This window comes from Erpetoichthys calabaricus, chromosome 14, assembly GCF_900747795.2.
Source record: "Erpetoichthys calabaricus chromosome 14, fErpCal1.3, whole genome shotgun sequence".
NCBI classification, from domain to species: domain Eukaryota; kingdom Metazoa; phylum Chordata; class Cladistia; order Polypteriformes; family Polypteridae; genus Erpetoichthys; species Erpetoichthys calabaricus.
The window spans coordinates 33,308,860-33,335,505 of NC_041407.2; the positions used below are offsets into that span (position 1 = coordinate 33,308,860).

General features: G+C 41.0%; 1 protein-coding gene across 1 annotated transcript in view; it reads left to right on the forward strand.

Annotated features, from left to right (window-relative positions):
- pycr1a (pyrroline-5-carboxylate reductase 1a) overlaps nucleotides 1-9,600 on the forward strand; it is a 65,153-nt gene extending 55,553 nt beyond the window's left edge. Inside the window, exon 8 of the mRNA XM_028819234.2 lies at nucleotides 8,507-9,600. Within this exon, the coding sequence (XP_028675067.1) occupies nucleotides 8,507-8,657 (151 nt within the window). The 3' untranslated portion in view covers nucleotides 8,658-9,600. The remainder of the gene's footprint in view (nucleotides 1-8,506) is intronic.
- Nucleotides 9,601-26,646: the final 17,046 nt, after the last annotated feature.

Consider the following 26,646-nt stretch of genomic DNA (forward strand, 5'->3'; position numbering starts at 1 on the left):
CTCACTTCCACAATCCCTGGTACTCTGTATTATTGATCCCAAGTATTTAAACTCATCCACCTTTGCCAATTCTACTCCCTGCATCCTCACCATTCCACTGATCTTCCTGTCATTTACACACATGTATTCTGTCTTGTTCCTACTGACCTTCATTCCTCTCCTCTCTAGAGCATATCACCACTTCTCCAAGGTCTTCTCAACCTGCTCCCTACTCTCACTACAGATCACAATGTCATCGGCAAACATCATAGTCCATGGGGACTCCTGTCTAATCTCGTCTGTCAACCTGTCCATCACCATTGCAAATAAGAAAGGGCTCAGAACCGATCCCTGATGTAATCCCACCTCCAACTTGAATGCATCCGTTACACCTCACCACTGTCACCCTTCCCTCGTACATATCCTGTACAACTCTTACGTACTTCTCTGCAACTCCCGACTTCCTCATACAATACCACAACTCCTCTCGAGGCACCCTGTCATATGCTTTCTCCAGGTCCACAAAGATGCAATGCAGCTCCTTCTGGCCTTCCCTATACTTCTCCATCAACACCCTCAGAGCAAACATTGAGTCTGTGGTGCTCTTTCTTGGCATGAAACCATACTGCTGCTCACTAATCATCGCCCCATTCTTAACCTAGCTTCCACTACTCTTTCCCATAACTTCATGCTGTGGCTCATCAATTTTATCCCCTTATAGTTACTACAGCTCTGCACATTCCCCTTATTCATAAAATTCGGCACCAGTACACTTCTTCTCTACTCCTCAGGCATGCTCTCACTTTCAAAGATTCCATTAAATAATTTGGTTAAAAACTCCACTATCATCTCTCCTAAACATCTCCATGCTTCCACAGGTATGTCATCTGGACCAACAGCCTTTCCATTCTTCATCCTCTTCATAGTTGTCCTTACTTCCTCCTTTCTAATCTGTTGCACTTCCTGATTCACTATTGCCATATAATTCAACCTTCTCTCTTTCTCAAGGATGAGATCAAGTGAATCAGAAATGATACAGACAGTTAAATGATACAGACAGTGAAATAGCAAATGCCCTAAACATTTTTCTGAGGTGTTCACAAGTGACCAAGTGGATAACCTCCCTGAGGTAAACGCGACTACTAAGGAGGTACTGAGGGATTTGGAAATTGTAGAGGGAGAAGTGCTGCTCAGATTAAATAAGATGAAATCAAACAAATAACCAGGACCAGATAATATTTATCCTCGTGTTCTTAAGGAGGCTAGTGAGTACATATATAAATCCTTGACACATATTTTTAGGAAGTCACTGCGCACTGGAGAGATTCCGAAGGACTGGAAAATGGCAAATATCATCCCATTATATAAAAAGGGTGACAGGGCAGATCCAAGCAACTATAGGCCAGTAAACTTAACATGCATCACAGGAAAATTAATGGAAGGAATTATTAAGGATAAGATTGAGCAACGCCTGGCAAGGACAGGAGTTATTGTGAACAGTCACCATGGGTTCAGAAAGGGAGGTCATGTTTTACTAACATGCTGGAATTCTATGAGGAGGCAACAAAAGGATACGATCAAAGTGGAACATATGATATTATTTATCTTGACTTTCAGAAAGCATTTGATAAGGTGCCACATGAGAGGTTGGGCATCAAATTAAAAGAAGTGGGAGTTCAGGGTGAGGTTTTTAGATGGGTGCAGGATTGGCTCAGACACAGGAAGTAGAGGGTGATGATGCGAGGAACCTCATCAGAACTGGCCAGTGTTAAGAGTGGTGTTCCACAGGGGTCAGTGTTAGGCCGCTGCTATTTTTAATATGTATATAAATGATTTAGATAGAAATATAAGTAACAAGCTGGTTAAGTTTGCAGATGATACCAAGATAGGTGGATTAGTAGATAATTTGGAATCCGTTATATCATTACAGAAGGACTTGGATAGCATACAGGCTTGGGTAAATTTGTGGCAGATAAAATTTTAATGTCAGTAAATGTAAAGTATTACACATGGGAAGTAAAAATTTTAGATTTGAATACACAATGGGTGGTTGGAAAATCGAGAGTACACCTTATGAGAAGGATTTAGGAGTCATAGTGGACTCTAAGCTATCGTCTTCCCGACAGTGTTCAGAAGCCACTAAGAAGGCTAACAGAATGTTAGGTTATATAGCACGATGTGTGGAGTACAAGTCCAAGGAGGTTCTGTTCAACCTTTATAATGCACTAGTGAGGCCTCATCTGGAGTACTGTGTGCAGTTTTGGTCTCCAGGCTACAAAAAGGACATAGCAGCACTAGAAAAGGTCCAGAGAAGAGTGACTAGGCCAATTCCAGGGCTACAGGGGTTGAATTATGAGGAAAGATTAAAACAGCTGAGCCTATACAGTTTAAGCAAAAGAAGATTAAGAGGTGACATGATTGAAGTGTTTAAAATTATGAAGGGAATTAGTACAGTGGATCGAGACTGTTATTTTAAAATGAGTTCATCAACATCATGGGGACACAGTTGGAAACTTGTTAAGGGTAAATTTCGCACAAACATTAGGAAGTTTTTCTTTACACAAAGAACAATAGGCACTTGGAATAAGCTACCAAGTAATGTGGTAGACACTAAGACGTTGAGGACTTTCAAAACTCGACTTGATGTTTTTTTGAAAGAAATAAGTGGATAGGACTGGCGAGCTTTGTTGGGCTGAATGGCCTGTTCTCGTCTAGAGTGTTCTAATGTTCTTCATTCATCAGCCTTTCAAAGTACTCTTTCCATCTGCTCAACACACTCTCCTCGCTTGTGAGTATGTTTCCATCTTTATCCTTTATTACCCTAACCTGCTGCACATCTTTCCCAGCTCGGTCCCTCTGTCTAGCCAATCGGTACAGGTCCTTTTCTCCCTCCTTAGTGTCCAACCTCTCATACAACTCATCATACACCTTTTCTTTAGCCTTTGTCACCCCTCTCTTTACCTTGTGCCTTATCTCTTGTCTACTTTTTGCATCTCTCTGACTATCCCACTTTGTCCTTGCCATCCTCTTCCTCTGTATACTCTCCTGTATTTCCCCATTCCACCACCAGGTTTCCTTTTCCTCCTTCCTCTTTCTAGATGTCACGCCAAGCACCCTTCTTGCTGTCACCCTTACTACTTCTGCTGTAGTTGCCCAGCTGTCTGGTAATTCTTCACTGCCATCCAGTGCTGTCTTACCTCCTCCCTAAACTCAACCTTGCAGTCTTCCTTTTTCAACTTCCACTATTTGATCCTTGGCTCTGCCCTCACTCTCCTCCTGTTCTTGATCTCCAAAGTCATCCTACAGACCACCATCCTACACTTTCCCTTGCCACCACTTTGCAGTCTTTAATCTCCTTCAGATTGACTCTTCTGCATAGGATATAATCTACCTGTGTGCATCATCCTCCACTCTTGTACATAAACCTATGTTCCTCCCTCTTCTTAAAATACATATTCACCACAGCCATGTCCATCCTTTTGGAAAAATCCACTGTCATCTGACCTTCTTCATTCCTCTCCTTGACACCATACCTACTCACCACTATCTGTCCTTTGGGAACACTGTCCATCACTTCATCCAACTCATTCCAGAAATCTTCATTCTCATCCATCGTACACCCATCTTGCGGGGCATATGCACAAACAATATTCATCGTCACACCTCCACTTTCCACCTTCATAATCATTACTCTGCCTGATACTCTTTTCACCTCCAAAACACTCTTGAAATACTGTTCCTTCAGAATAACCCTTACCCCATTTCTCTTCCCATCCACACCATGGTAGAACAATTTGAATCCACCTCCGATTCACCTGGCCTTACTGCCCTTCCATTTAGTCTCTTGAGTGCACAATATATCAACCTTCCTTCTCTCCATCATATCGGCTAAGTGTCTCCCCTTACCAGTCATACTGCCAACATTCAAAGTTCCTACCCACAGTTCCACTCTCTTTACCTTCCTCCTCTCCTCTTTCCGTTGTCCACATGTTGATCTGGGAAAATTTTACACCGGATGCCCTTCCTGACGTAACCTTCCCCATTTATCCGGGCTTTGGACTGGTACGAAGAAACAGACTGGTTTGTGCATCCCCTGTGGCTGGATAATTTGTTTTCTGTTCTGTTTTTTTTATGTAAAGGATTAAATGACAAAGTGAACATAATGCTTAAACACAGTTTTTGAACTATGCTAAAAATGAATATCCATGGATATAATTGTGAAAAAACAGGTATCACTGCATAAAGTCTTTTTGTTATCTTACATGTGGGTCGATGTCCAAATATCCATCACTCACAGTTTAATGTAATGCTGTGAGCCAGGCCATCAGTCTCATTCTGGGCCAGTCTTACAACTTCATGAACAAATTGCTTCGAAGTTAGCATTTTCTTGCACTGTACTCAGCCAGCTGATACTGTAGTGCTGCTGACTTGTTTAAGCATCATTTCCTCAAAGAGAATAAAAATGAAATGTGCGCACAATAACCAGTATTAAACAGTATAACACCCACATACACTTCAAATATGAATATTAGCGAAAGAATACACTTAGCTTGACTTTTAAAGCAACTTTTCAACTTTTTTTTTTTCAAACTTTTAAAAGAGACAACAGTGAGTGCAGTACATCAACATCATCAAAGAAGAGTTCCTGGTACAATAGGAACTTGTCCATTTTTCTTGTCTGAGGCTGAAGTTTTATCTATATAGATTAGTCCAGGTGGCTGGATTCAGAGAGAGGGTCAAAAGGCTTTGCATGATAACATCCAGCAAGACAAAACTCAAATTTGAAGGTATGGAGACTTTAGTAGATTAATTACGCACTAAAATGATTTTTTTAAATGTTTTAAAGGGCTGGACTGTGTATGTGGCAGATGGTTTAAGGGGTAGCCCGGTGTAGTGCCAGCGTTCTATTTCTAGGAGTAGCAGAGTGGTATACCTCCTACTTCAATCATCCTATTTGAAATATTTACACCATTTCCCCAGTAAACAATTCCATATGCTCCATCGTCCTGCTTTTTGTTCCTGAAACCAGACTTTCTGCATAGTTCTAAGTCTTCATGTCTAATCCTGTAAACATGTAAACATTTCAAAGGGGCAGCCTTCTGCAGTTCAAATGGTGTTTCATATACCCGGTATAAGTTAAAAAATCATTGAAGTGCTTTTACATTTTCAGATTAAATGCAGTTTAAGGTAAAGCTTTAGTCTGATGTAGTACAAAAGCCTAAATCACACAATTTAGAAATTGCTTAGAGCAGAGTAATAGGAGATGGATTATTGAATTTGTATGTCCAAGATCAAGGTTACAGCTAGTGAAGGTACACAGGTAACACAAGTCCAGAGGATCGCTTGAATTTGTGGTCTCAATCTTTATGACGCTCTAAATGTTATGTCTTTTTAAATTCACCTTTGTTTCTGAGGGGTTCAGCACAGTGGTTAGCTATGGCACCTCAAAGCTCCAGGTACTGGTCATTGTCTGTGTCTAGTTTACACATTCTTTTGTTGTTTCACTTTTTATCCCTCATCTCAGTCATGCAGGTTTGGTTCATTGCTAATCTTTATTGGCCTGAGCACAAGTTTTCACTAAAATGGACAAGTTCCCTGTTCAGGGCAGGTTTCTTCCTTTTGCTATAAAATGCCAGGGTATACTGAAGCCTTCCCACCCCCTTAAAAAACTGAGGCTGGATTGAGTTGATCAAGAATTTAATGAAGAATGGATGATGACAGCGGGAGTAAACTGACTTGTTATTTTAATATGATAGTATGTCTGGAGAGGTTGTTCACATTTGTCTCTGGAAAGGGAATTTGTAATAGGATGCATGTCGGTCCATTCGTTAATTTATTAAAATTAATTTGGTTTTATTTTTTTCTTGAAGGGCTGGAGTGGGTATGTGGCAGATGGTTTAAGGGGTAGTTTAGTGTAGTGCCAGCGGTCAGTTTCTAGGAGTACAACCATATAAACCGAAAAATAAAAGCTGAAAATGTAAATCCCTGTCACATAAACTGCGTAAACTTTCAGAGGCTGTCAAAGCAGCACAGGCAACATGTACAAACTCCACCAAAACTACAATCGGCCATGTTTTTAGGCAACAGTACTTAACAGTTGACTTCCATGCTGCTCAGAGTGTTCATTTTTTTACTTCTTAAGCAGACTGAGAGAGCCACTATAGGAGATTATGTCTGGGAGGTCTTTAGTCATCCTTGAATTTTGAATAACTGGTTGTTTGTGTGTTTTCACCTTGAAATGCACTGTCTCCCTGTCAGTTAATTTTTCCTGCCTTGTGTGCAGTGCTTGTTGGGATAGACTGCAGCTTCTTGACCCTGTTTTGGACAAATGGGTTTATAAAATGGATGGATGGTATATTAGTATATATGGAAGCACACTGTGAAAAGAGATCATGGGTACAACAAAGGAATGTTGGGGACAACCCCTTTTGTCACTGCAGGTGTTTTAAGATAACTCCAAAGCGCTTATGCCTTACATGGCTTCCTCTAGCTCAGCTAAGGTGGGGGTGAGCAGATCTAACCAAGAATTTGTGGACCCAAGAAAGGACATTGGCATCGAGTACACCTTGGCAGTCAGAGACCTTGAAACAGTAAGGCTGAAGGTTGAGGAATCACCGTGTGACCCTACATTTGTTTTTTTTTGTGGGTGGCAAGCCACTGTAAAGGAGTGTGGTCAGTCACCAAGGTAAATTCCTGACCCAGGACATAATACTTAAGCTGTGTGACTGCCCACTTAATGGCAAGGGTTTTCCAATCAATAGCTGAATACCCCCTCTCCTGGTCCAATGGTTTCCAGCTGAGATGCGTCACTCCATCAGCCACCTAACTAAACACTGCTTTCAGGTCTTCGTTGGAGATGTCGGCCTGGAGGAAAAAGGTAAATAAAGGTCCGGAGCAATTCATACCGGTTCTGATGTAAGAGCCTTCTTTAGCTCAGAGAACAGTGCCTCAACATTTGGAGTCCACACCACTGCATTTGGGGCCCATTTCCAAGTTAAATTAAAGGCATAGCTCCTTCTGAGAACCAAACCATGAAGCATGAGTGATATTCTGCTATTTCCAAAAACGTTGGACTTGCCTTTGTTTTATTTGTGCAAAAAAATGGCAGCAGCTTTAGAGGACTGCAGTTTGACCCATAGCATGACCCACCGCACAGCCTTAAAGCTTAGCCTCAGTAAGTCTGAAATAGCATTTTTTTTGTTTTGATTAATACGGAGGCTGTATTTGTGAATTGATTACGATACGACCAAAACATGGCTCACATGTTCTTCCCAGATGTTGGAATAGATGACCACGTCATCCAGATAGGTGCCACTGTAGGCAGTATGGGGCCATAGCAGCTTGTCCACCAGATGATGGAGTGTCGCTTGCACCCCATGCAGCCCAAAAGGCAAGACATGGTGTAGGTGCACTTACACATTAACTCAAACAGGGGTCTTGACTAGGAATAGATTTGAATTAGCATTCACTTCAAGTCCTAAATTTGCTGCACATTGTGTCTTTTTTGAATTGTGTAGCCTTTAAACCCACCAGTAGGCCGTGTATGTTATAATTCTGTAACAACAACTATTGCCTTACAGACCGCCTCAACCAAAAGTGGAATCTTAGAATTGTTTCCTACCAAACTCAAGTTGCAGGATTAATATATTAGACTAACAGTATCATGTATGTACACTGCACCAGTCACCCACAACATTAAAGCCATCTGCCTAATATTGTGCTAACAAAACAGCTCTGATAGCATTTGGATTGGATTGTTTGGTCAGCACAGAGTAGAAGTGAGCCATACCAATGAACCATAAAAAGTAGAGAAGAGACATGGACATTATAACTTTTAGGGATTATTTTCAAATAGAATTCTGCCAGATATTAATTTACTTGAAGGAAACCTAGGGGCAAAATGTAACTTTTGGGTAAAGGCAAAGAGGAAAGCAACTCTTGACCAGAGGAGAGAATATGTCAGTCAGTTGAATATTTATGGTTACAGTTTAAGATCACATCTTTCCGCCCAAGACCATCTCAATGGTTGTTCTGCTACTAATCATGGTTGACATCTTGTTCTACGTAATTTCCCTGTAAGGGTTGGTTTATCATTGTAGAAAATGTTCTGTACAAATGCAAAAATACATTTTGAATCTGTTGTAGTGGTTTGTAAATGGGATGCACATGATAATATATAATTGCTTGTATTTTTTTTTAAGCTGCATTGCAAGCCATCCGTTCTTCATGGAGGCTTTAAACAAATTACAGTCTGACATACCTGAAGGTACATAGTATAATGAAATGTATGTGAAGCCAATCCAACTCCGAGTGCTAGCCCATGGTCTCTAGCTCACAGGGAAGAGTGAATTGTTTTACTTGTTGCTGGTATTCAGAAGATGCATCATTTCATTACAAACATTTATTTTTGTGGGATGAATTCCTGTTGAAGCTGTTGAACCTGCAGGATCTCTAGTTGTAATGTGGTAGCTTTTTGTATAGCGTCAGTATTTCATTACAGAATTTCCATTTCAATTTTTTTCCTTAGGGAACTTCAGTTCTTGGCTGACCAAGAGAAAATCTCTCCAGCAGCTATCAAAAAGACGACCCTGAACAAAGTTAGACAAGAATCTTCCTTAACCGGATCCAAAAGTAGCATCAACCTTTTTAACAAGTACCCAGGCACAAAGAAGAACTAAGTCTGTTATCCTCAGCCTGGTATCTACCTACACATGTGGCCAACATATTAGCAGGAGATAAGAGGAGTCTGTGGCAATCAGTAAAGTTTGTTTCCTCAAAAGCTTGTTACTTGTGACCAAAAGGGCCAGTGCAAAGTGCAGTCGTATGCAGGACCCGCCCCAGATTTTTTTTTATTATAATTAAAACAATTTTGTCATCTTCAATGGTCATGGTTTTACACATTTGGATTAATTTAAATTACTCAGTTACAGTATGAAGCGATAACTGTAGGTGGCTTGTAAGTTTCTCATTCATCTTATTTGATGTTTTGCCAGGTTTTTATGTTAACACACATGCCATCAGATTTATACTTCACAGTAGCAAGATAACATGGATGCTAAGTGCTTGTCGGTTTTAGTATTTTTGTGATAGAATCAGAAGCATTTGAACACATGAAGAGTGTAGGATTAACAATATGAAATACAGCTCCCCAACAATGTTACTACTAATTATGTATAAAGGATTATGAAAGATCATTTAGGATTATGAAATGTGCTGCTTTAGGATAATTTTAATTTTGAATTTTTTTTTTCTGTTTAAGAAAGAGACATCTGAGTATTTTATTTTAATTATGTTCTTTTTCTTAAAGAACATTTCCTGAATATCCTGCAATTCATTTGTTTTCACCTTTGCATATTACGGTCAAAATTAAATAACCAGTTTCTTTTGAATCCTGTCTTTATACTGTAATTGTACCACATTCAATTGAATTAACATTTCAGATTTTGTTTTTATTTGTATTTTATGTTTTTAACTTTGAGGTTCATTTATGTTGCTGAATCAAATGAGAAGGATTTCAGAAAAACATGCCCGCAAAAAAAGAAGTCTGTTCTTTAATTGTCTGAATTTATGTCTGTTACCTCTTGTGCTTTTTATACAAATTTAAATAACCCATTATGTGTATTAAGTCCCTTCTGTGTATTTTATTTATATATAAATGTTGATATTGGGTTCCATTTTAAGCTACTCTTGGGGTTTTAGCAGTATGCTGTTCAGTCTTTCAGCTGTTAGAGGACACCATGCAGTTCCAGACTCTTAAGTTTGTGGCTCAGGTACTGTTTATTATTTGACAGATCAAATTTTATAAGCCTGAAAAGCAAATTCTGCAGCTATTTAATTTTTGCAAAAATCGGCCAATAATGTTTCAGATTTTACTATTTTTTCCCAATCTGAAGAAAACATAGCTGTGTTTATATTCTTAATATTATCAAAGTGTCAACAAAATTTCCTGTATAAAATCGTGTCTAAAAATATCAGTTCCCCAGCATTTGTTTTATGTTCTGTCATGCTCATGAGTCTCATTTTTTATATGTGTTCTGTCCTAATGATTCCATGTGGCAGGGTGAGGTTATCCATAAAATAAGTTAACAGGAGATGATTCAAACCGTATATAGGATTGTTATACAAACGCCAGCTACTGAAGATGAGGAGTGGATTGCTTGATGAGCTTTGGTAAGACCCTTTAAGGTTTTAAGGGTCCTACACTTCTCGGCAGTAATAACACCTTAGTAATAATAACAAAAATAGCAATAATAATATATAATATAATAATATATAATATATATATAAAAAAAATCCTAAGCCTAAAAATGCAGTGATTTTGGCAATGTTTTTATGTGACATTTTTGTATCACGTTTTTTGTTCCACTTTAAATCCGGCTTATTTTTAAACCTACATATATATGTTTGGTATCATTCTTTTCGGAATTTATCAAACTTTAATGTGATGTTGTTAGATTTTCAGATTCTTATTCCATTTTTTAAATTATAAACTAAAAAATATCAAAAACTCACGTCCTGCGAAACGAGAATTTGTGCCAAGACATTTAACCACGCCCTCGGCCAGAAATAAAAGACAAAGAATAGGACAACTTCTGTACAGGCTTTTAAATGTTTGAAGCGCCGCACGAGATGCAGATCACACAGCACGACAACAGCAGCAGCAAACGAGCAGCTGATCGAGCAAAGAGGAGGTAACAAAAAAAAAAGCTATTTGTTTCCCATTGTATCACAGTTTAAGAGGGGGTTTCGGAGGAGCGACCGCGTCTCCTTGGGGTGCGTTCAGCCCCCCTCTTCACAACTTGTGCAGCAAACTGGCCACAACTGGGGCTTTGCCCCGCTAGTATTTATATATAAATAAATATAATAATAATAACATCTTAGTAACAATCTTGCTAACTAAACCCAAACATAAGTGCATAAGAGTTAACATTTACTCAACAATATGTTGCTGCTTTATAAACTAGTAATATCTTGAGTTAATTTGTGTCATTAGACCTTGTGAGAAATGTGACTGGCACAAAGTATTTGTCTCCTTCATTCAGAAGTTAAGCTTTGTACGTCTGCAGAAACATTTTAACTGTTGAATGTTGGTGTATGAAGTGCTGAATGCTATCTCCAGCAATCATGTTTGTCGTTTTTGCTCCAAGGTGAGGCACAGTGTCTCTAAGAAAGAACACACATCTTGTCCAGTGCCTTGAATTCACTCCACATCTCTCCTAGTTTTGCTGCCTCTTTTTCTGCTGTCCTCCCACTCATTTTTGTTCTCCTCTCTGCAGCGTAATCCATGCAGACTCCCATCAAACTTTCTTTTTGACTGCTTGAGCGTTCTTTGGCTACTTGTGCCCCATCCACCTCCAGTTCCTTCTCCTAGTTTGTACTTCTCTACTTTCTACATTTGCCTACACGAGAAGCTGCTCATTGTTGTCTCTGCCTATCTTATATTCAGTATTCTTTGTAGAGCTTGATTAATAAACACCTGCAGATTCTAAATAGTTTGACTTCTAATGTTTCACAGCTATACTGATAGTACACACTTAACATTTCAGCTGAAAATTCTTTACTTGGTCATTCTTGATATAATACAGGTGTTCCAGATTCCGCATTTGCTTCATTGATTCAGTTCTACACATTTTCTTGTACTCCACCTGTTTTTGTGTCTGCCACCCGTCTCTCTGGCATACACTGTAAATTCTCCTCAATGTATTTTATTAGCATATTAAAGAAGGTTTACGGCAACATTTTGCGTACTGTGTACATGTGGTACGTGTAGACTGGTATGGACTGCACAGTTGGAAACAGAAATGAGAAAATCATATTGAAAATGACGGCATATCATGGGTTGTTCCTCTGTTATCTTTATGCTGCTAAGAAAGACTTCCTACAGCTGCGATTTAGCAGGTAATGGACAGAGGAGTACATGCTGAGTTAGCATTACATTGTAGTTAATTGTCAAGTTTATTTCTGCATTAATTTGTTTCTACTTTCTTTGGGATGCATTTAGGAAAACTATTTGTTTGAGATTATACTCCAGTTGTTGTCAGAGAGGTTCGACAGTGGTTGTTGTTCAACATACAAATTAGGAGAGCAAGAGGACAATCTGATAAACAGGATCATTTGGGTGAGTTTATCTGTAGAAACTTGCATGATTCTGAAGCACAACAGAAAGGAAAATGCTTGCTTGTTGAAGAACTGGTGTAAAAACAACTGGTTTGGGTGTATGAGTTTTACAACAGAAGCAAACTGATGTTGATATTCTCATAATGAGAACAGGAGTGGATTTGTTTTCCGAAAAGCTTTGTAACGCAAAGAACTTCATTATCTCATACTTAAGATCATTGGTTAATTAGCGATTGTTTCCTGAAACCTTCCTAACTTGTGATCATGTTCTAAAATTAATGTGTGAACCGCTTATAATGTTACATGTTGTTGTGTATTTATTTTGATGTTTGCCTACAATTCTACTACAGATAGATGGAGGTTGCTCTAAGTAGATCCCAAAGAGTACACTCTTATTTCGACAACATAATAATTTACTGCTGTAATACAAGATTATAATGTAGGTTATAAAGTAGTGCAAAGTGGTCTCGTAGTTTTGCTGAGTTAACTAATCAAACTTGGCATGTAATCTGTCACATTCTTTTAAAGTTGGAAAGTGGATCGACCCTTAGTACCAGCAATGACCATGGCTACTGTTCAAAGAAGTGTGCAGCTCAACCACAGATCCATCCATCCATTATCCAACCTGCTGTATCCTAACTAGAGGGTCACAGGGGTCTGCTGGAGCCAATCCCAGCCAGCACAGGGTGCAAGACAGGAAACAAACCCCGGGCAGGGCGCCAGCCCACCGCAGGGCACAAACACCAAGCACACACTAGGGACAATTTAGAATCGCCAAAGCACCTAACCTGCATGTCTTTGGACTGTGGGAGGAAACCCACGCAGACACTGGGAGATCATGCACACTCCACGCAGGGAGGACTCAACTACAGATGCTGTAGGAAACTTCGCCGCAGAAGAAGCCAATTGCAGTTCTAAATGCTGTTCTCCAGGCAGCCATGAACCCTTTGAGCTATCCCGGTAACTTGCAATTAATAGAGAATCACAGGATGTGAAGAGATGAAACAAAAACACTCCTCGGTCTGGTGGAGAATGACTTGGAAGGAGGAAAATGCACCAGAATCATTCCCTCGTGTCCCACTGTGCAGCTACTGCCAGCTTTCTGATTCTATGCCACTGGTGGATTCTTGCAGATGGTTTGTGATGTCTGTGGGTTGCTTTGTTGAGCAGTGTGTACTGAAGAACTCAAATTCTATTTCTAATGAGCATCCACCTACAGGCAGCAGAAGTATATAAAACCTGTGATTTGAAAGTGTCACATGATCATAGATTGGTAAGTGGAGCTCAATTTGTCCCCAGAGAGGAATGTGTCTTTTTACAGAAGCTCATTAAATAAATAAATAAAAAATAAACACGCGCACACTGTGGTCTGAGCAGAAAAAAGAAAGAACGAAAACTTCTGACTTTCGGGTGCCAGAGTCACAGTAAGGCCTTATGCAGACATACTGCTGTTGGTATAAAGGAGCCTCCATGGCGTTGCTTGACACACTTTGGCTGAATGATTCGTTGGCTGAAGGTCCTCAGTGTTAGAGAGGATGTGCAGCATTGCTGTTAATGTCGCTTAGTTTTGTTTTCATTCTCTCCTTCACTATGACCTCCAGGTGGTCCAGAGGGTGCCCCATAACTGAGCTTGCCTTTTTAATTACTTTACTAATTTGGTGTTACCAGCCCAGCACACTGCAGCTTAGAAAATCACATTGGCCATCAGAGTAGTGAAAGATGTAAAGGATGTCATTATTCACATTCAACAGTCTTCAAGAAAGAAATACCCTTCCTAATTTTTTGCTGGGATACACCCGTCTGTCTACCAGACTTCCCTTCACTTCTGGCATGCACACACTAGCTGCAGATGTTGTCAGATAACATAATTCATTTTTATGACTTGACATACAATTGCCTAATATCCTGTCATCTTCAATCTGTTCACACCAGCACATACTGGTATTATTGACCTGGAGTGTTTCTTACAGTGAAAAAGCCATACATGAGTCATCCAAACAACAGATCAAAACATCTAAGTAGCAGGATTAAGACGAGACTCTTCAGCCAGGAGCTAATTCTCCAGTCAAATGTTATCAAACTGCACTTTAAAGTTGGATGAAGAGAGATGTACGTCCCAATGGAAAGAATACACAATCAGACAGGCAAACGAGGTGTATGTGTACCCGTCCAGCTCCACAAGAGCCCACTGCAAAGCTACCATATTAGGTCCAAAAGGGCTGTTGCTTTTGTTGCACACTCCTCTGCTTGTCATTATATCTACATTGTAAGCTTGGGCAAGTCACACTTTAAATTTGACCGGGTTTACATGAAACATAAATGTTTGTTTCTTTTAACTGAAGCTGTTGTTAAGCTTTTGCTGTGGAACTGGAAAACATGTTTCTCGAGTGTGCCAAGAGTACAGCAAGGTCAGGACAGAGGTGCTGGGATTGTTACTGCAATAAAATCTCCCAGACTTTGGTCTATTAAAGGTGCTGGCATATTCAATGATTTTTAGTCTGAACATCCTTCTCATCTTCTTGTGAATTTCCCCTTGGGATTAATAAAGTATCTATCTATGTGTCTTTCATGGCACAGAGTGGCTAGTTGTTTTCAGTGCCCTAAATGGCCTCACCACTGTTGTGCATCAGCTTTTATTGAGTCACACAATGACAACAGTCATATAAATACTGTGCCAGATTTCTTTAGCGTTACAGTAAGAGTCTGTCCTGTAGCACATCAACAGAAACACAGAGCAGCAAATATACTCAATAATGTTTAAACATGTAAGGTAAGCTATAACTCCTCACTTAGAATTTGTCCATTACATATGCAAGTCAAGTTCAAGTCAAGTTGGGGAGCATGCACTGGTACAGTGCGTTGCCGCACCCACTAAATGACTAAACAACTCGGGATCCCTGTTGGGAACCCCCAGGCAGACACGCGGTCTAGTCCCACCCTCCGAAAATGACCCTCTATCTGCCACAGCCAGGTGTTACATGGGCGGCCCCTTGGCCTGGTCCCGCCACTCGGGTCCCCAACAATGAGGATCTTACCAGCTGGATCACCCTCGTGGGAAACGCGCCACATGGCCGTAGGGCTGTAACTGACGCTTCCTCACAATGCTGGTAATGTGCCTCATTCGGGACTCCATGAGCAACCACTCATTCGACACAAAGTCAAACCAACAGTACCCAAGGATTTTCCGGAGAGACACAGTACCAAAGGAGTCCAGTCTTTGTCTCAGGTCACTGGTTAGCGTCCATGTCTCGTAACCATATAGCAAGGCAGGAAGCACCAGGGGCCTCATGTATAAACGGTGCGTATGCACAGAAATGTTGCGTACGAACCTTTCCACGCTCAAATTGCGATGTATAAAACCTAAACTTGGCGTAAAGCCACGCATATTTCCACGGTAACTCATACCTTGGCGTACGCAATTTCTCCGCTCGGTTTTGCAGACTGGCGGCACCCAGCGTCAAAGCAGTGCTACTGTTCCTGTGTGATCACCCTTTCTTACTTAAAGAATAAATACACTGAAACTAACTGCATATTGTTTATTAGTGTAATGCTTCTGATTGTAATTAACCTGCAGCAATATAATGGTCCAGGAAATAGCCATAGTATTCCAAATACCATAACTGCTTTAGCGTTGTTACTCTCACTGCATCTTCTTCTTTCAGCTGCTCCCGTTAAGGGTTGCCACAGCAGATCATCTTTTTCCATATTACTCTCACTGCACCACTCGGAGTATTTATATCACTGTATCTGAGTGGGGACTCACAGCAGCAGCTGATTGGAAAGAGAATTATCGGTATACAGCATGAAGCAGACGCTGCCTGAGCCACAGCAAAACGCTTTAGAGACTTCTCAGTACGGACTTCGCGGTTTAGAAAAAGTTTCATCCCAAGAACTATAAACGCACTCAATCAGTCCATCAAGTGCTCCTTGTAGAACTGTTTGTACTTATAAGTACAATTACCTCACTGTAAACTTGCACTACAGTTATAATATTGCACAACCTACGCCACTTTATGAAGCGTGTATTTACATATGATGATATCATTTTTAAGATGAAATGCAGCAAAATATGTTGATATAATCTGTATTGTTAATAATTAAACATGTGAGGACACGGTGCCGCAGCGCTAGCTAGTTCAGGGATTGTTCCTGCATTGCGTTGTATTCTTGCACTGACGCGACACTGGAAAGATAGATGGATAGAATAATTAAACATGTACTACGAAGTTATTTCAATGTTCCTTAAAAGTTTTGAAGAATCGGCGTTCTAAGCTTACAAATGGCTTAACGTCTATTACAGAGCTGATTGTGTGGCGATTGGGCATTTGGAGAAAGAAAAGTTAGGACAGGAATTGGAGGTTAGTACGTTTGAAAGAGACAGTACTGGTGTGATAAATTATTTAATCGAAGGTCGCGCATGGCGCAGCAAGCCTCTTGCGTGAGATATGAACAATCACTGCGCCACCGTGTTTCCATGTTTAATAACATGCTTTCATTCCTATCATCATGAAAAAGATATCACATATACATCTCAGTATTTTAATTATTCAGAGAGCTGTAATATCACGAATGTAAAGGATTCTGTGTCCTGTCGGAGAAAGAGAAAGAACGGAAGCACGTAGTGATTCACACACATAGAGCACATCAAGAAGATCAAATACAGAACAAAGCATTTAACGTGCTACTTGAGAAACTAGTAAAATAAACGATTTTAAGATGAAGTTTATGATGTTCTACTTTAATGGCAAAATAAACTACGTGATTAAAGTGGAAATTTCGAGATTAAAGTTGACATTTTGTGCTTTTTTCCCACTGTGTGCCTATTTTTTTTGTCTGTACCCTAATAAGCTTTCATATGACACTCAGACGGTCCACTGCGAGTCGCCTTTTCACGGCGACTTTGATAAGTGATTTCTTTTTTATTTTGGGCACTGTGCGACTTTGTGAATTTGAGCCTTCAAGTTTCTCCGACACTCTGTCACTCGATCAACTTTCTTTTGTTGATTATACCACTGTTTAAACCAACAAATAGTACGTTTTCCTTTGCCTCCACTTGGTATTCGCTGAAATTCTTATATTTCCCCCCGTGCTTTTCCCAGTGTCTTTTCACAGAAGGCTATTCATATTGATTTGCATATTCAAAGAGGCGTAATTCTGGGAGGAGTTGGGGCGGGACAGAAGGCGCCTGCACGTGCGTTACTTTTCACGCTGATCGGAATTTATGTAGTGGAAGAATGTGAAATTTTGCGTGCGCACAAATTCCTGCATCTGGATTTTTCTGTGTGTACGCACAATCCCGCTTTTGTGCTTACGCCATGTTATAGTGTGAGTTCTACGCACGGCGTTATACATGAGGCCCCTGGACTCTAAAGACTTGGACCTTATTCCTTTTGCATAGATATCGGGAGCACCACACACACCTTTCCAGTGACCTCATGACCCCCCCCCATGCTCTCCCAATCCATCTACTGACTTCATAGGAAGAGTCACCAGAGACACGAATGTCACTGCCAAGGTAAGTAAACGTCTTGACAAGGTCGACACTCTCTCTGCAGACAGACACACTGCTGATGGCTGTGCCCAAGAGGTCATTAAAGGCCTGGGTCTTGGTTTTTATCCAGGACACTCGCAAGCCCAGCCACTCAGACTCCTCACTTAGTCTCTTGAGAGTCCTCATCAGATCCGCCATTGACTCCGGGAAGGTTACAGCATCGTCAGCAAAGTCAAGATCCGTGAATCTTTATTCACCAACAGATGCCCCACAGCCGCTGGACCCCACGACCTTGCCCAACATCCAGTCCATACAAACATTGAACAGAGTAGGAGCAAGAACACACCCCTGACGAACCCCAGAATCAACTGGGAAAAATGCAGAGGTTCTGCCTCCACTCTGTACAGCACTCACAGTACCAGTGTACAGGCCGGCCATGATATCCAGCAACCTCGAGGGGATCCCGCGAACCCTCAGGATATCCCACAGGGCAGCTCGATCAACTGAGTCGAACGCTTTATGAAAATCAACAAAGGGTGCAAAGAAACTCTGCCGATATTCGTGTTTGCGCTCCATGAGAACCCTCAGTGACAGGATGCGGTCGATGGTAGACTTCTTAGGCGTAAAACCAGACTGCTCCGGTCGCTGGTAGGTGAGCAAGTGATCATGGATCCTATTGAGGACAACCCTAACAAGGACCTTACCCGGCACCGAGAGCAGTGTTATCCCCCTGTAGTTGTTGCAATTCAGTCGATCACCCTTCCCTTTCCAGATAGGGACAACAAGTCCCGTTTTCCAGTCAGTTGGGATGATGCCAGTCTCCCAAATGGAAACAAAGATTGCTTGCAATGCCAGGGGGGCAACCTTACCACCAGCCTGGAGAAGGTCACCCCGGATACCACAGATCCCTGCAGCCTTTCCTCCCCTCAGCTGGTTCACCACCTGTGCAATCTCCGTGAGATTGGGTGGTTCACAGCCAATTGGAGGATCAGCCTCAAGAACCGTGGACCCAGAGATATCCAACGTCCCAGCTGGAGAATCAGCTTTAAACAACTGCTCAAAGTAGTCAGCCCAGCGGGTCACAACTGCAGTGTCATCCGTAAGGACTGTTCCATCAGCCGCCCTGACTACGACTCTCCGAGGAACAGATTCAGATGTGCGTAATGCTTCGATTCCTCCCTTTCTATTATGATCTACAATATAAGCCTGTTGTAAATTGTGATTTTACTGAAAGCATAGTTTTACTTACTGGAATGATAAATAATAAACATGAAAAAGAACATGTTGCTAAACAAAGCTTATAATGTGAGGAGAAACAAGTTTCACAAATGCAGACAAAACACAAAACTAGGGAAATAAAGGGTTAATGTGCACTTTAAGGCAGCACAATATGCACAATCTCTTTCTAAAAGTCAGTATACTGTTAATTAAATGTTGCCGGTAGCAATTAAGATGGACATATCTTGATATGGACACTTCTAGCTCTGGAGTGGATGTATCTACAAACTCTCCCAAAGCAGTAATCACAAAGCACACAACATAAAGCTAATAACATTTTATTGTGCTGGCAGATCTTTTCGTACGTTTTGTAAGTGCCCAGTAAATTCAATTCCTGCACTTTACTCTGTCTCTGCTGTCCACAGTGGAAAATGACAGCCCACTAGCACTGCTTCTGAGAATACATTTTTGGATGCTTTCTGTTAATCATGAAATGTGAATACCTGGCAGAAAAGAAAAGGGGACACCTTGAATGTGAGCTGGCTTGTTTTGCATGAAATTGTCACTGCACTCTTTTCCTTGAGCATTTTTGTTGACATGTTTTGGTCCTATGTGCTTTAGTCATGCTACTCCTCTTACACAATTGTTCATCAACCCAGTTAATGTCTCACCATGGATTTGGAACCCTGTCATGAAAGCTGTTTGTAGGCAGTCAAGCAATCAGTTGACACAACATAAGTGATCATCCTGTAGAGAAAAGGAGGTTACCACTAATTTTCACAGTTCAACCGTCTTGACCCAAGTATAAGTGTAGGTTCCTTTCCACTGCATTTGGAACACATTTTTATATATCCAAGTGCATAAACTCGCCCTTTGGTCTTAGCTAGGCACCAAGTGTTTGTCAGAAACTGATTTCAGGCATTTTCATGAACATCGTTGGAGTGGCTGTTTTACTCTGTGGTGCTGTGCTACACAATCAAGATGCCATATTCCATAATGAACTCCTCACATGCTTTCACAACTCTTTTCCAGAAACAACCTACCCTTAATGTGGAGAAGTAGAGTTTATCACTTACTTAGAGCTTTATTAGATTGCCAGTCAGTCTGTCAGTCATTGTCCAACCCGCTAGATCTTAACTACAGTGTCACGAGGGGTCTGCTGGAGCCAGTCCCAGCCAGCACAGGGTGCAAGACAGGAACAAACCCCGGGCAGGGCGCCAGCCCACCGCAGGACACACACACCCACACACCAAGCACACACTAGGGACAATTTAGGATCACCACTGCACCCAACCTGCATGTCTTTGAACTGTGGGAGGAAACTATTAGACTGCTTTCATCACAAATATCAAAACAGCAGCAAATCCTTCTCACCAGTTCTTGAAGACTTCAGCCCCATGTTTCAGTAATTACGCTTCATCCATATTATTTGGAGAAGTTTGCACCCAGCAGCATAATGGCACTGTAGGCTGAGTATTTTCACCTCTATAAGCATGGCCTTCAGTTCATACAAGAGTTAGAACAAACTGTTGTGGGCTGCATGACCAACAGACAGAAGTTTCAGAGGCAGGGCGACTGTGTGTTAGTTTTCTCCTTTGTGCCCAGTAATGCCAGGATCAGCTCCGGCTTCCACCACCCCAAATTGAATTTAGTAAATTTAAAAGTGTTTTTTTATGAATTTGAGAATGTTTGCATGTAAAGTAAAAAAAAAAAAAAATTAAGATTTTGCTAAATTTATCTGTCACTAAAGTAAAAAGTAATGTTTTTCTCTGTGCATGTGCATTTTCAAGCAAATGTCTTAGGAGCTAAATGTACTAAATTAAAATGTTCCTTAACAGACAATAGGAAAAAATGCAGGGCAGGAAAATTTGAAATGATCCACCTCTCAGTGGTTTGGTTGAAATTTAGTCATTGGAATTATTTTCAGATTTCATGCTAGGATATAAAGCATATAATAGTGATTCAAGTGGACAAAATGACGGTGCTGAGGTCGTGAAAGCAGCTCCCAGGCTCGTTTAGTCTTCCACCAGTGTCACTAACAGTCATTAATAAATGCGGTGAAGCAGAACTGTCCCCATCTGTATCAGCGCTGCCAGCCTCCGGCACTGTCAAAAGCATAAACTGTCACATATCACGGCCTCCTTAACCTTAAACCTTTTCTGACACCGCTGTTCACCCCAAATACAAAATGACAGGAACATGTCAGCAAGCTTCTTGTGATTGTTTGGCATGCTCTGAAATTCTCCATGTCAAATACTGTAGAAAAAAATGCAAGAGAAGTTCCTTTTCTGGTAGAGGAGATTGAAATAATTTATCAAATAAAAATATCACAATTGAATTGTGTCTGGCTGTTTAGCAAAAGGAGCTTGTAATCTAAAATGGGCTGCGTACTTTAAGGTTCTGCCTAAAGAGCTGGACTTCTACCTCTAAAGTCAAGACTTTTTTGAATAGTTTGTACAATTTTTGGAGAGCGGCCTGAACTTTTAAAAACACTTTCCCTACCTTAATTGGCCGGCATTTTCTTTTTTATACGCCAGCATACAGAAATAAAATTGCACAGTTGACTTTTAGCACACTAACCAGGCCATGGTATTGTGATCTTCAAATGTTGGCTTAATTCTTCTACTACTATTCTGATTTTCATCCATAAACTCTTAACAGGGGCATTTCTTACTTACAGTTTGTTACTGACTCAGAATTAACTCCAAATAAAGATTATAGCCAACATATTTAGACTGTAATTAGGCCCATGACTAAAAGTAAATATTCCATCAGTGGTGATCAGCATATGTAATGTACAGTACTTTAGATAAAGATTTTATAGACAAATACATTTCCTTCATGTAAAAGTATTGTAAAGTTTGTACTAAACATCCACCTATTACAAAAGAAAGAATTTTAGTAGATTAGTAACCTTACTTAAAGCATGTTGAAACTGTTTTAGAAATGCAGACCCTCTTTTTTAGTCTTCTGCTTTGGTTTACATTCTACCTTAACACTAGAATTCCAGAAAGCCTACGAAAAAACTCGTAATCCTGGCCCACCTTAAATTCCTTCGCACCTCTCTGTCAGCGTCTTTTGTGTTGTAAAAAAGCTTATAATAGTCCGGGTGTCCTGATTGCTGGCTGTTGAGTCAGTGCTAAAATTTATGACATTCCAACTGAGCCATGCGATTCTGTTTCTAATTGCTTGAAGTATCTGTTAATACATAGTTCAGTATTGTGAGTCTGAACACTTAATAAAAGACGTTTCCACCACCATACAGCTAGCAATATGGCTGGACAGAGGCACTTAAGTGCAAACAAGTTCAAGAAGAAATAGTAGAAGTTGCATCAACCAAACATACACTACTCAGGTGTCTGTGGGCTGTCCAGAGGTGCAGAGTTATGTGGGAGAGTTGGCTATAACTCTGGCCTGGGTAGCATGGCTTGGGAGCTGGAGGATCAGGTACTTCTACAGCAGCACTTATGAGACCTTCTCCTTTGCTTAAAGTCAATAGCCCAGGTGCATGGCTACTGGTGAGCTTGAAGAAAGATTATGTCTGAAAATTGCTCTTGGAGTTGAGGAACTTGAGTGCAAATGTTGTTACCTCTGACCTCAAGTGAGCTGTGTTAGTCACAGTCATGGCTGTGAATGTGTAGGCAGCTGGAATCAAATGGAAAAATCCATGGACGTCTGGGGCAGCAGCTGAGAAGGGTGGCCAAGGAAGGAGGTGGTTGTTTTGGTTAAGCTATAACCATTGACCTCTATAGCAACAACATGCTGCCAATGTTTTCTGCGTGCTGAATTTATTCCTTTGTCTCTCGCCCACCAGGCTTGAAGTGGCTTGTCTCCCACCAGAGACTGAGGAATGTCTGATACTATCTACCAGAGAAAAAGAAATAACACAAAGTTTCCTTGTTGGTTCCACTCTGTTGGCCTTTGAGCAAGGCCTTTAGCCTGCAATCACTCCATCCTGGGTATGACATTAACCTGCATCCAGCCCTGCATGCGGGTCCTCCAACTTGTAAAGGAAAATTTCGAGTCTGGTGTTAATGATTGGCACTCCACCCACTGTAAAACACCTCACACTGTTCTTTTCCATTCAAACTACTGCGGTTCTGAGATGTCACCGGCTGCACTTGGGTCCTAATTTGGGATCCTGAGATGGTTTGTTGTGTGGTGGGTGTGGCAACATGCAGTATCAGTGCAAGCGCCTAACCCCCCAAAGCCTCCTTACTACATTCATTTGCTTTTATGACCCCATCTTGCTTTTTTCCTTGCACTTAACTCAATCTGTGGCCATGCACTGTTGACCTTCTGTACACATTTTTAAGTATAAACATAATTCTGATCATATTGCCTTACACCATACAGTAGCAATAGCATTGTGTTTGGCATACAATTATTGCAAGCGTTATGCATAACATAGACAAAGCTTTTTCTGCACTGTTGATAAACAAACACAAACCAACTACAGTTGGTTAAAATGAAAAATGCCAGTGGTTACTATGAGCAAATACTCTCATCTTATCTCAACTTCTCAATACCTTTTCCTCAAGAGTGTTGTAGCCAGTGGTGTTGCTAGTGGGTGGTTTCCAGGGCTTTAGCTCCTGATCTCAAGCTTCCAGCTTCTTCAAGATCCCAGCTCTTCTTCTTCTTCCCATTATGTGTTCTGAAATGCATGGATGAGAGCATGAAAACTCTATGGAAGATCCACCACCGTTTTTCCATCTTACGCTTACGTATTGCTAAAGTAATGAAATTATCAGAGAAGGGAGTGCTAAGCCGCTAATAAGTGCTGAAGCTGGCGACTTCTCTGGTCACGATGATAGCAGGCCAAGCAGGTCAGTCCAGACTTCCCTGTTTCCAGCTATAGATTCCAGCTCTTCCTGGGGAATTCAGCCAAGAGATATAACTCCTCCAGTGCGTCTTGGGTCTGCTGCAGGGTCTCCATTCAGAGGGATGTGCCCGGAGCAGCTGTAGGGGAAGCCGTGCAGGGTACATCCTTATGACATGTGCAGACCACCCCAACTGGCTCCTCTCAATCATAAGGAACAGCAACTCTACACTGAGGCTCTCCTAAATCGTCTGAGCCTCTCACAATGTCATGGAGTGTCATCCATAAGGCTTTTGTGTTAAATAGTTCAAAAAGAATTGAAAATGTTTACATCTCTCTATTATAATAAAAAAATGTTGGGTCGAGATGTGATCTTCTCGGAAAGACACTTTGACGTCCCGCGAGACTAGACTTTACAACCTTTGGAAGCAAGACCCGTGAGAGGTGACTTTTGCATGTCATGCCCTACTTACAAACAATTTAAAACAAGTTCATGGACATCTAACCTCTCAGTTGTTGGAATGCTTTTGGCAGACACACTTCATGTGCTCCCAGCTCTTAAAAATTTAATACGTTCTAGATGGCACGTCAACGACTAAGCGAAGAAGAAAGAGCAGCTATGTGCAAATTCTGAAAATAAGGAAAGTAATAATCAGCCCGGACCAAGAGGAATTGAAAACCTCGTAGATCCAATTGGGGTCAGAAATAAAAGACTTAATAAAGACGTTCAAAAATGTGGGTATGATACACATGCAGAGCAGGTTAGAGATTATGAAAGCAGTAGAATTCGAAAGTATCAAAAAAAAAAGTAAAGATCACATTAGCAAAAACAAATGGAAATTATTACACGGTGAAATAACGGAACAACAAAAAGAGATTGAATATATGGATATACAGTAAGTGATACAGTATGTCAGAAGTATGTAGATATTGTAAGGCTTTAACGTTTAAGTCAGAGACTTGTAGATCATCAAATTCGTGTTGCCATCAGGGAAAAGTAGTGTTGCCTCTCAATGAAGAGACGTATCCAAGAGAATTAAAAGATTTATTGTTTGGTGAAAGTGAAATCCACAAACACTACAGGCAAAATATCCGAGTCTACAATAATCTTTTTGCGTTTGCATCATTCAATGCTCAAAACGTAGATTTACACAAAAATGGACCATACGCTATGAGAATCTGTGGTCCCGCAACAATTAAAGCTACAACAAGTTTAATTTCGAAGAAACCACAATTCGGTCAGGTGTATATTTATGATCACGGAGAAGCGATGCAACATAGAATCGAAAGAGTATGTAACAATTCCCATGAAAATAACAATCTCTTTAAATTGTATATCCGGATTAAAACCCTGGGGTGGGCGAACGAAGAGAGCAGCGGGCAGAGCCCCCTAGTCATGAAAAAAGATCCAAACACTTTTAGTTAGTGGGTTTAACATAAAACAAGTCCAGATTTAGGTTGTCTTACACAAACTGTAAAATTTGATATTTTTTCTGGGCACAGTAATGGAGTAATTCCATTTTGTTGTAGTAGCATATCATAGTCAAACCATTTAACCAAAGCAGAAAACAGGTCATCACAGGGACCCCTCACACACTCAATATGAAGTCACCAGTCAAGCTAACCACCATGTTGTTGGGAATGTGCAAGGAAATCCAGCGTATGTGAAGGTAAGCTCACATGGACACAGGATGAACATATAAATTCCACATAAGCAACAACCCAGGAAACTAAATACATGAGGTGACAGTGTTACTACCCGTTGCACCACGAGCCTGCATGTTCTGTTTTGCTAAAGCTGGAGCCTATCCTGGTAGCAGTGGTCATAAGGAGGGAAACAGCCCTGGACATGGTGCCAGTCTATCGTAAAATATGACATTCATACCTGTAATAATAAGAACAGTTCTAGAGTGGTGGCATTAATTGCATCAGGACCTGACAGCCATGGCTCTGTAGAGTGTGCACTCTCTCCATATTCATGTGTGGCTAATTTGTGATTCTATATCGGCCTGTCGTCAGTGCATACATGCCCAATGATGAACTGGAATTCTGCACACAGTTACTCCTGACCTATTCAGTGTTGCCAAGATATGTCCTGTTGTATGACCTTTAGACAATGTAATGGATGAAATGAACAGATGATGGATGGATTGTTGGATTCAGGGGTGGATGGATCTTCAACCTCCATCCCTGATTTGGTCCAGAAAACTATAATGATACTATAGTAGGTACTTTGTTTGGTATGCAAGAAAGAGATCAGTTTACCTTAGACTGCAATGATAAAAAGGTGCAATATGAGCATCGACCCAACACAGACTGACACCGAAGGCACACGTAAAATAAATAAACTTTTATTTTCTTCATCTGTAGGCTACGTCTTCCCCGTACCCACAAGCACAACATAAAAGCAAACACAAATCTATTCTTCTCCTTTCCTCCACTCCTCCCGGCAGCCTTGTCTCCCTCCTCCCAACTCTGGCTGTCCGAGTGGTGGTTGTTGGCTCCCTTTATAGCCCACCTGGAAGCGCGCCAGGTGTTTGATGACCTGCATCTGGCTGCACTTCAGGGTGTGGCAGAAGATACACCCATATGGACTCAGGAAGTCGTGCAGCTCCCCCTGGTGGTGGCCACGAAGCCCAACAGGGCTGAGTCCCAAAATCCCATGCCTGTGGCCCCGATGCAACCCAGGGGAGCCGCCACCAAGCATTCAGGGGAAGATGTTGTGTTGCCCATGGTTGTTTCCCCGGAATATGTACAGAAGGGGCATCCCGGCCGGGCATGGGCTCCAGCCATCCGCCACAGTGCATAGTAAAGGTCTGGGATGGGCTCAGCTGGAGTGCAGCATGAATAGTGATGCTAGTAGTAAAGAGTGGTTCAATTTTTTAACAATGTTGTTCATCGGATTTGCTTCCAATTAATCAATTATTTGATGTCTTTTTTACAACAGATTCAACTTAAAGTTTGATTTTGCCACCAATACATAAACATGTAGGGGGCTATGTAGGAGCCAGGTGTGCCATTC